The sequence below is a fragment of the Maniola hyperantus genome, chromosome Z, assembly GCF_902806685.2.
Source record: "Maniola hyperantus chromosome Z, iAphHyp1.2, whole genome shotgun sequence".
Lineage (NCBI taxonomy): Eukaryota > Metazoa > Arthropoda > Insecta > Lepidoptera > Nymphalidae > Maniola > Maniola hyperantus.
In genome coordinates this window covers 10084204-10095568 of record NC_048564.1, presented here as the reverse complement: position 1 = coordinate 10095568, position 11365 = coordinate 10084204, and the positions used below count along the sequence as shown (strand labels likewise).

The 11365-nt window shown below is 37.9% G+C and overlaps 1 protein-coding gene across 4 annotated transcripts in view; it reads right to left on the bottom strand.

Moving 5' to 3' along the window:
* Window positions 1–3400: 3400 nt before the first annotated feature.
* Window positions 3401–11365, bottom strand: part of DIP2 (disco-interacting protein 2) — a 64858-nt gene continuing 56893 nt past the window's right edge. For all 4 annotated transcript variants that reach the window (XM_034983598.2, XM_034983600.2, XM_034983601.2 and 1 more), the window contains 2 exons: window positions 9703–11312; window positions 3401–8983 (listed from right to left, as the gene is read on the bottom strand). In XM_034983598.2, the coding sequence (XP_034839489.1) occupies window positions 8731–8983; window positions 9703–11312 (1863 nt within the window). In that variant the 3' untranslated portion in view covers window positions 3401–8730. The remainder of the gene's footprint in view (window positions 8984–9702; window positions 11313–11365) is intronic.

Below are 11365 nucleotides of genomic sequence, written 5' to 3'. Positions count from 1 at the left end.
AACAGGTAGGCCACTCAGCTTGTGTTGAGAGTTGAGACGTCGGGCCCCTCAGACACAAACCTCTAGAGCAAATATCTGAGGTACCAGATGCCCCAACGCTGATTTTCAGTGACCGCCTTTTAAATATTACCTAAACGTCAGTGGCATAGAATATATAAAGTTGGCGAGTAAATGGATAAATAAAATGAAATAAAGTGTTTACAGTTTTTAAATTTAAAGTGATATAGGACATAAAAGAAGAAATAAGAAATAATACACTGAAATAGATGTTGTAAATTGTAAGAAGAGGAAAATTGTACGATAGTTTTTTTTTTGTAAGTATAATAAAGAAAAAATAAAATAAAATAAAATAAAATAGCTCGCAAGGTGTGGATGAGAAAGTAAAGTTTGGTAAGATAAATAAATTAAATAAATTTTGACTAAATCTGTAACTTTTGAATATTTAAAAGATGTTTTTTGAATTTTACTTTAAAAGCGCCAGAAGTCTGAAGGTTTCTATAAGGTGGAGGAAGGTTATTCCAACATTTCGTTGCATTATACTTAAAACTACCTCTGAAAGCCGCAGATGCATGACGCGGCATAAGGATTAAAATAATATGCAGCTGCCCTGGTATGGTGAGTGGTATGAATATCACTTGCCCACTGCAGTTTATGGTATAGATACTGAGGAACTTGGTATTTTATAACCCCAAATAATAAAACGGCAAAGTGTAACTGTCTCCGGTACTCCGTTTTCATAACTCCAGCATTATTTAAGAATGGCGTGACGTGAGTACGGGGTGGTATTTGAAAACAGGAACGAGCGCAAGCATTTTGTACCTTTTGGATAAAATTCTTAGTGCGAGCTAGTAATCGTGGACCGATGACAATGTCTGCGTAGTTCAGCTTAGATAAAACTAAAGATTCACATAGTTGAATGCGCACATCTGTTTTTATAAAAGGTCTTATTCGATACAAGACCTTGAGACGGTAAAAGCAGTTTCTTACTGTGTTAAGTACATGCTTTTCAAATCGGAGATTTTCGTCCATTATCACACCAAGATTACGTGCCTCAGTAATGCGTTCAATGTCTTCGCCTTGTATTTTTACGGTAGGCCTTTTACCAGAATTTTTTTGTTCCAAGGATGAGATATTTGGTTTTAGTTTGATTTAACACCAAGCAGTGGGACTCTGACCATTTGGCTATGTTGCTTAGATCTTCGTTTAGCTTATCCATAGCTTCATAGGTCTCATTTAGTGCAAACGATATATAAATTTGTATATCATCCGCATACATATGATAATGACAATGACGGATCGATTTAATGACGTCTGCACAGTATAATATAAATAATAGGGGACCTAATATGGAACCTTGAGGCACACCTCTAACTACTGGTTTGTATTGTGAATTAGAGGTAGAACCGTCATCATGTTTTAACTCTACTGTTTGAATTCTGCTACTCAAATAACTAGCAATCCAATTTACAGCTTCAGGGCTAAGACCATAATATTGCAATTTGGCTAAAAGGAGTGGCACATTAATTGTATCAAATGCACGTGAGTAGTCCAGCAATACAAGTATCGTGCCCTGTCCTGCGTCTTGTGCACTTAAAATGTCGTCCACTACATCGATTAGGGCGGTAGACGTACTGCGATTTTTTCTAAAGCCAGATTGACAGACTTCAAGTCCCAACTCCTCAACCCTGATGATGTAGGGTACAGCACTCCTAAACTATAATGTTTCAGTAACTGCGGATGATGCAAAATTAATTTAGGTACCAAGCATAGGCTACATCATTGAACTTCGGATCCTAACTCCTCAATCCTGATGCTGCAAAGTACTAAAGTCCTAATTCGTGGGGATTTTAGAATTTGTGATAGTGAATTGATATTTTAGGTATCAAGCAAAGGCTTCACGATGACACTCCCAGTCCGAAATACTCCACCCGAGCGAAGCCGGGGCGGGTCAGCTAGTTATAACTAATTATTGATCTAAAGTTGTAATATTTTCGACTAATACATGAGCATTGAGCATTGGGTGCTTTGATGCAGATTCTGGTCCCCCTAAAATATATAATACTTATAACAGTATTGGATAAAAAAGATCGGGACAGATTTTTTTATCCGATACAAATAAAATGATCCATGAAATGAAACTGAGTCGATTACTATTCTCTATACCTAATCTAAGGACGTGACAACGAGAAAATAAAATTCCTTGAGTCCTAGTGCGACTCGAGAGGATTTTTTTCCCGTTGAGTCAGTGTGAGTCAGTGTTACTTACGGGAGTGTGACTCAACGGGAACAACCCGTAAAGTGAAATCAAGAAAAATAGAAAAACAAAAACGCCAATGAATTAATTTGTCTATACCTTACTTAACGCTTAAATATTATGAGATAGGCATAGGCTTCTCGAAAAAATATCGATATTATTTGTTCGATATATCGATATTTTTGAGCGATATTTAATTTTTCGATATATCGATATAAAATTCCAACTATCGTAAAGGTGTAAAATTGAATTTTTTTTCGGACTGACAAATAAGATGCCTCAGGTTTTTACCTACTTTTTACTTTTACTATATAATATTATTTTCATTCAAAATATCGATGGTCGATTGGATTAGGCTCAAAAGGGCTAGAACCCAGAGTCGTAAAGCAAAATTGGAATTTATTTATTTATTTACATTAAGTAAAAAGAAAACTATCGAAATCATCTCTTTAAAATTATTATTATCTAAGACCTACGACTTTCTACTTAAAAAATTGTACCGATATATCGATATTTTATAGAGAAAATTTTAATATCGATATCGATATTTTTTTGCACTTCTGACATCCCTAGATAGGCACATCTATCCCCACCTAAACATATCTATCTCACTCTATCCTATAGCGCTGTCTCTCTCCAACACCATCACGTGACTAGTGATCACGAGGTGGACGCACTTGTCATTTAATAGGCGATCAAGCTTAAGCCAATGTAGGAACACTTGACGCCTACCAGTGAATTCGAAGGCTCGACGTCTTGTTACAAATTCCCTTCCTGTCATAATCAGTGCCAATAATAGTTTTATATTTCTATGCAATAATCCCTCCACTATTATAAACCATCACATAGATTATAAATTATTAATAATAGTAAGAAGTTTATTTGAGCCATATCAAGGCTAATCAGCTGTTTATACACATTACCTATAAGTTTTCTATTATTTGCAATCAACATGTTATATTACTGTCTTTGCCTTTCTTCGTTAGCGCATCATGCAATCAGATTGAGTTGAAACTTTGTACATTTGTTGTTGGCGCTTCTATGAAGTTTTCGTACAATAGGTGGCGTGCGAGTCATTCGAGCAAGAGGCACTGCATGCAACACATTCTGGGCAGTCAGTGTACAAAATAAATAAAACCAAATACGTCAGCCTGCACGAGTGCATGTTCATTTATTCATACATCAGAAAAAATCACATTTGTAAAAGCGGTTACAAAGTCCCAACAGACCATTTTTGGCAATGAAGTTACCTACATACAAATATTGGAAGTGAAATCTTCACATGGAAAATCCAAAAAGTTGCCAAAATGTTAACAATTTTGTGCGTTAAATATTTTTATTGTTAAATATTATTATTAGTATTTACTATTTATAAAAGTCTTGAATGCGCAATGGTTTTACAATTTTTGTTAAATGAAATTGAAATTTCCTGCAGGACCTTTAACCCATATACATTATGCTTTATTTTATAAAAGGATTACAAATAATACATTTATTGCAACTACTTGTATAGGTACTTATGCTGTAACATGACTATGTTGAAAATACGAAAAAAATCACTTTTATAAAGTAAAAAAGGAATTCCAAATACTTTCACGATATAATTACTTAATTATTAATCAATTTAATTTGTCTTACTACTTCCCTGACTAATATTTACTCCAAAATATAATAAGGCTAAACAGAAATCACTTAAACATAAAAATAAACAACAAAATTATATGTACAGTTGATTTAGCATTTAGAATTAAATAATTACAAAATATAAAGAGTATAAAGTGAATAAGAAATCTAATAATATTTTACACCTAGTAGAACAAAATAAATTTAGTACTTTCCAAATTATAAATATTGTTCAAAACATAGAGCATACTGGAATGGAAACAGCTAATAAGCAAACATTTATTATGTAATATTACTCTAACTTACAATCGACTACACTGCTTTTCCTACAGCATGTCTCAGACGTCAGGGTCCCAACTAGACATGTATGATAATAATAACATTAATATGTAGACTTTAAGTAAGATTTAATTAAAATTTTTGTTATATTTTTTCAATACATTTGCTCGTAATGTGGCTCTCCCGATAACGGTGAGAGAGTAAGGGAGGTAAAAGAAGGTTCTTTTTCATCCCCGTCTTCTCCACTCACCCCTTATCAGGAATTTTGGTACGTTCATCAGTAGACTCTCCCGAATAAATCAAAACTAAGAGAATGATGTCCAAAACTCTGCTTAATTTTATTACATTTTGGCGAGAGCTGTCATTGGCGCCTCATTTTTCACATGTTTTTATCTATTGTACAAATGTATTGAATGACGTTGTTGGTATGTTACACGTGCGTATCGATAGTATTAATTACTCTCAGCGCTATTTAAAGTCCTTGCATCAGTTCGGGTATTAAAACATATGCGCCTAGATTTTACTTTTCAACTTTACGCACTTGTAACATAAATAAACTAATCACTACTTACTTTACATTTCGGTTTCATAGAGCATTGTCTCTGTCATTCATACCAAGGTGAAGTTTGTCTCTACGGTAGAGGCAACGCTCTACGAAACCGCTATCTCTTTACAATATTTCCTGCTGGGTACTGTAAAATGGTGCCCAAGTACAAATATGTCCTAAGAGGTTACACTATCAATAATGACACGATACGCGATGTTGCGAGCCAATATCGAAAAAATAAAGAGGAGAGGACGACCACAGAAAAGATGGATGGATTGCGTGAAAGAGGCTATGCGTGTAAATAAAAGGGGTGGATAATATGTTGACGGATGACAGAAGTGAGTGGAAGAAGAAGACATGTTGTGCCGACCCCACGTAGCGTGGGATAAGGTAAGGAAGAAGACTGATGTTGAGATTGAGAGTAACTATCGTAATGCGTACGGATATTTTTGAAGTGCAGTCGACTTATTTCAAGAAAATTTTACAAGTTGCGATACAGTACTCTTTGTCATCATTAATGACTGTACCCAGTTATTTACTATTGAGTACCTACATATTATAACCGCATCAATTTACGATTTTAGAGACTGTTTAAAATCCTTAAAATCGTTCCTTAGTGCACCCCTAGGCCACTCAATGGATATTACGTCCTCTAGTTATGTAATATCAAATCTCTAGGTGTACACACGTGTAAACTGTGCATTGTCAGTCAGTCCGTCATTCAGTCACGGTACCATTTAATATGTTTAAATAAGCCATAATAATTTTGTAGCCATGTTGACTTACTGAATAATTCATTTGTGCTAGTTAAAATATTATAACATGTAGGTACATGAAATACTAGTAGTTAGATTATTGGTACAGATATTAATAAAAATAGGACTTTTTCTAGATTTACTGGTTTTTTTAACGCTTCAACATCTGTTATAATAAGACTGTTATGTTGAAACTTTAGGCCGTTTCGTCGTGCAATGAATATATGAATTTATTATTTTAATATTCATTTCTGCGATCTACTAAAAAGTCATTACTGTCGATAGATACATGTAACAATCAGTAATCCAACCAAAGTACAGTGGCATGAACAAGCACTCATTTTTTTGATATAATGTTTACTCCAATAACTAAACCTCAATCAATTCAATTATGGAAAAAAACAGAATCATGGAGTCGTTAAATGCAATATTATGTTTTTAAATGTACCGTTAATAATTAATACTTAAAACTTAATATATTATTACCAGTAGCAGAAAAATTACATACAACCTGATATTAAAAATTACTTGTTTTTATAATAATCACAACAATATTAAATAATATGACCGATTTCAATTTATACTATAACAATTATTGTATACATCAATCGGTAAATGAAAAACAAATATGCACCAAACCGAGGATCTCCTCTTTTTCGTTAATCGGTTAAAAGCATTTAATTTTGATGCATTCTGCGACGGTATCGATGCGATGCGTCTTAGTCGCGAAGAACTTGTACTACACTACTACAATCACATCGATTGTACATTCGTCGTAGTGTAGCATGGAACTAGGAATCAGCTTAGCTTATTTATTAGAGTTAAGTTAAGTGGAAATTAGTGTTCGAACGATCCTTTCACCTTCAGCCAACCTTCGGCTTCGGCCGAAATGAGCCGAAGTTTTATCCGAGGAGGTTTCTAGCAAGTGCCGAAATTAGTACAGATCCGCAAGAACGAAAAGAAAGAGTAACGCGCGGCCAATCTTGAACTAAATTTCTTAGGATTATAAAAACTTCCGCTCGGTTCCTTCTTCGGCGCTAATAATTTATCAGAATTGAATTCCGCGCGTGTTTGTTGTTTGTTAGCTTTTTATTTTGAATGCAACATGCCAATATCATCAGACGATGAATCTAAGATAGGTGATGGATGAGGGGTGGGCAGACGGGTAGACACTGATGTTTCTAATTTATATTCCAACGTCAAGTACTGTCATTTTTAAATATCATATAGATAATAAACTTATCCATTTTTTTACCGTTTTTACTCACAAATGTATTGAAAAAACGTTGAATGATACACGTGCGCATCGATAAAGAAACTCTCAGTGCTATTTAATACGCTCGCTTGTGGCTTGAGTAAAGCTAGAGTACTAAAATTTGGGCCTCGACTGTATCATTTATCGTACCGGACTAACATACATAAGAAACTATTGTCTTAATATTTATAGCAGAGGGAAAGAAACACTTAGTGCTTAAAAATGCAAGTCAAAAGTAGTAGTAACATGCAAGTTCAAAAAGATCCTATCAAAACTCAGTTAAGTGTAGTAAGAAAATAAAGAATGGTGCTAATTAGGTTAAACACAAACCTCTAAACGTAATTCATAGACAGCAGAGCTATCTTCACTTCGCAATTTTATTAAAAGACCGCGAGGCATTGCAACGGTCTGCATTTCAACATAGTCGAAATTTCACGGACTCGTACGAAGCGATTCTCTTCCTCGTTTCTATTAGGTACTGCTAAAATATGGAATGCCATACCGGTTTCCGTTGAAGTGAATAGGCATCCTCTAGGCAGGCGCGCTCCACCGTAAACATCATTAGATATTATTCGGTGCGATCGCAGTCAAGCGCAAGTTTATATTAAATACTAGCTGCCCCGGCGAACTTCGTACCGCCTAACAGTCGATTCTTTTTCAGGATTAAAAAAAAATCTCTCGAATTAGCGAAATCGGCTCAGCTGCTCTCGAGATTTGCGATTAGCAACACAGTCAACGAATCATTTTTATATATAGAATAAAAAGCAAATGATTACTCTTATTTTATTTAGAGTTTTGTGTTTTAACAGATTTAACAGTAATATTGTGATTTACGAATTATTTTAGTGGAAAAATCCTGACTTTAAAGACGAGACTAGATATTCAAAGTAAAAATTTACTTTGAAGTCTTGTGGCACATTAATAGGTACCAAAAAAATGCAATAGTACGAAATAGGTATAAATATTACAATAAATGGTTAGTTAATACATAACAGCTTTAGTAAATTTGAGCCAGAAGATATAAATTATTTAGTACATAAATCACATAAAGCTTTGCTTTAAACAATCAACATTAATCAAAAATTAAGCTTTCTCAAAAATTTCAGGCGTTAGTGGACGTCCGACAGAAGCGAAGCTTCTACACATTTTCCGGTGAAAGTATTTTGACTGAACTGGATAGGACTATCCAACCCGGTCTGGCCAAGCTCAACCCATTCAACGAGTTGGTCAAAACGAGGAAGTCAAATAAAATGAACAAGGAACAGCAAGCTTAATTCACTATAATGCGTTGAAACAGACAAATCTGTGTGGTACAATGCATACGATCTACACCGGCTGCCCTCCCACTATTGAACTTGTAATAAAAGCAAGCAAGCAATACGTACCACACCACTTACGCCACGTACGTATTGCTTGCATCACACTACACCACACAAATATTCGGAAACACAACTCTGATACTGAAGCATACTTAGATACTGCATTTGCAGGATCGAATTAAAGTGAATTTAGTCGTTTCTTGTGAACTAAAGGCTCAACCAATATAATATATTAAAAAAACATGAAAAGTATTTTTGCCATTTTACTCCCTGACGACCGAATGGATGATGTTAAGAAGTGTGTAAAGGAGCTTCGCTTCAAAAAATATTGCAAACAATTTTCCCAGAGAAACAAAAATGACACGAAATTCAAAGTGCTTACATAACAAAACAAAATATAGTAATAAAAACTAATAAATATAACTCTTAACAGTCGAATAGATAATCGGTGCCGATTCTAGGAGCAGCCCTATACAGGCAAATCGAATGACTTCAATCTTCCATTCCTTGTGCACACGAGGGAGTTCAAGTGTTCGAGCGGGCGACGACTGTGCGAGCTGCCTTAGTACGGCGGCTCTAAATTGGAACTTAGATATAAACGATGGGACCGTTCAGATCGGGCACTTCGAGTCACCAGAAAGTCTTAACATTGATATTTTGGAGCCCAATTTAGTGAATGGGCAACGTCCACGAGAGGTTTACATGTTATACGCGATGTATATCGCGTCTATTTGGTCGGAGAGGAAGCCGTCGCGCAGGTGCATGCGTTGCTTCTCGCCGCGCGAGTTTATGGGCACGACGCCGGGGTCCACCACCACCACGACGCCTACGATGAGGTGGTGCTCCTCCAGCACCGTGTTGGTGACCAGCGGCACCAGGTTCAGCGCTTCGCTGTCGTTCCCGTCCAGCTCCACCACTACCACCAGTAGATTGGTCCACGTGAACACGGCACTGAAAGTATAACAATCATCATCCATACATATTATTTGTGTTTGTTTGTCTGTCTGTCTGCCAGCTTTTCACAGCCCATCCGTTTAACCAATATTGACGAAAATTGGTACTTTTTATCCAGGAAAATCAAAGAGTGGGATTTGTAAAAACCTAAATCAGCACGAATTCGCAGACGTCCTGTATTTAGTAGAGATAGCTTGCACCCTGAAGACTCACGTAGGCTACTGTCTATCTCGTAAAATCAAACAGTTCCTACAGGTTTTTAAAAATCTATTGCCAGGTGGACGAAGTCACTGCCATCATTTAGATTCTAGTTCTAAATATCGATGATATTTTGCTTGAAATAACTAATATTATGTTACCGAATACGTTTATATTATTTAAGGTATTATTATAGTTGTGGCCCAATAATATTATCATTTATCATTTATGAGAGGATCTTGAAAATCGTATTTGAGTTAACTTCAAAAGCCTGGTTACTTTATAACATTTATTTCTTATAATATATTGATTGAAATTGGTTGGGAATTTTTATAATTTTAGATTCGTTCAGGTCTAGTGGTTCGTGTCTACCATCGTACGTGCAAAGCTGTACAAGCCAAGCGATTTAACGTCTTAGTACAACGATGCATGAACACCGATTAGTAATAAGATCAAAATATTATTCACAAATGGGATTCGTTAGAAACAATATATTGCATTTGTAAAAGAATACGTACCATTCAGCAATCTTCTTATGGCACCTCATGACTGAGTTTTCAATATCGATAGGGTGGTACCGCATTCCGCGCAGCATGATTGTTTCGTCCAGGGCGCCCACGACGAACACCGCGTCGTGGGTGTCGTGCGAGTCGGGGCCGAGGCCCGAGACGCTCCCGCAGGCGGACGCCAGGGACTCAGTGTCGCTGTCGCGCGTCAGTATGGACGTGTCGTCGCTCCCGACAGCTGTGGTGCTTATCTCTGTTCTCCTCAAAAATCCCAAGTACCCTGTCCTCGCGTACACTTCTCCAGTGTTTCCAGTGACGAGTTGAGCGCTGAAGTGGTCTGCATAGTCACTTTCGTCGCCGTAAATTGTGAAATAGCCACTTGCGTTATGAGGTGACTGCACCCATATCTCTCCCAAATGTGAATCTCCACATTGCCCTTTAGTCTCCGGGTTAGCCGTGATCACTTTGACTCCCGGTAACAATTTACCGGATTCCATTAAGCAAAGCGAGTGTGGACTGCCTCGTTCCACTAGGGACACGCGGTCGTTCCTGAGAGCTCTTAGATCTACGTAGACGGTAGACGGCTCTGGACTACTCGCGCCCTGTAGACATATGGCTATGTTCACGCGGCATCCGAAAGACGTCGATACCGCTCGTGGACTGAGACCGAGAGCCGAGAACAGTTTAGAAAATGAGTTGGTCAAATTGATCCTCGGCCGCTCTTCTGCGACTACGACGCACGTTCTGACGCACGCCAAGTTGATCCCCTTCGCTTTGAGTTGATTGACCGAGCTACCGAGCCCTTTTGTGCATAACTCCATGACGCCGTAAGAACAAAACGTGTCGCGAACTTTGTACTGTGAGACCGCGCTCAGCCAGAGAGCTGGATTGATCTCTACTTCCGACGGCGGAATCAGGATAGAGTGATGGCCCGAATAGATACTGCTGAGGCACCACAGCGCGAACCCCAGTCCGCAGTATGGGTCGAGACACAGAGCTATGTGTCGAGACGGGTACAGTTCGCAAGCTATCTTCATGGAGCGACAGAGCGACGTGACGGCCGCGTGCGACATTTTGATCCCGGCCAGCATGCCCGTCGTGGACACGCTAAAATCCAAATACGCCAGCATCTCTGCCGTCGGAGCTCTATACAGAATGGGTAACTTCTTCTTGGGCATGTCGTCAGTGTCGAGTGTGATGGGCCAGGCCTTGCTGTCGAGGACGTTGCTCGCTTCTTTAGACCTGAGCAGTTTTATCACAGATTGGTTGGAGAGGACTAGCGTCGCTTTGCTCACGTCTACTATCATGCGCACCGTCGGTAACGTCGTGTGGAGGTTCTGCGGATGAGGCGGCCTTATAGTCACCGGAACGGCGCCCACGTACAGACAACCGTAGAAAGCGCAAATGAGATCAAGTCCCGGTGGAAATATTAATGCCACGTGATCGCCTGTGTTGACGCGACCTTTTTCTAGTAATAGGTTACCGATTCTCTCGGCTTTTTTGTGTAATTCGGCACAAGTCAGAACTTTGGAAACGGCGCCTTTAGAATTGAGCAACGTAAATATGACATGATCGGACGTACTTTGTGCGCGCCACCTCAGTATTTGTGATATGAATTGATACTGAAAAAGAAGAATTAAATTGATTAAATGATGGTAAATTACCGGTCAAGTGC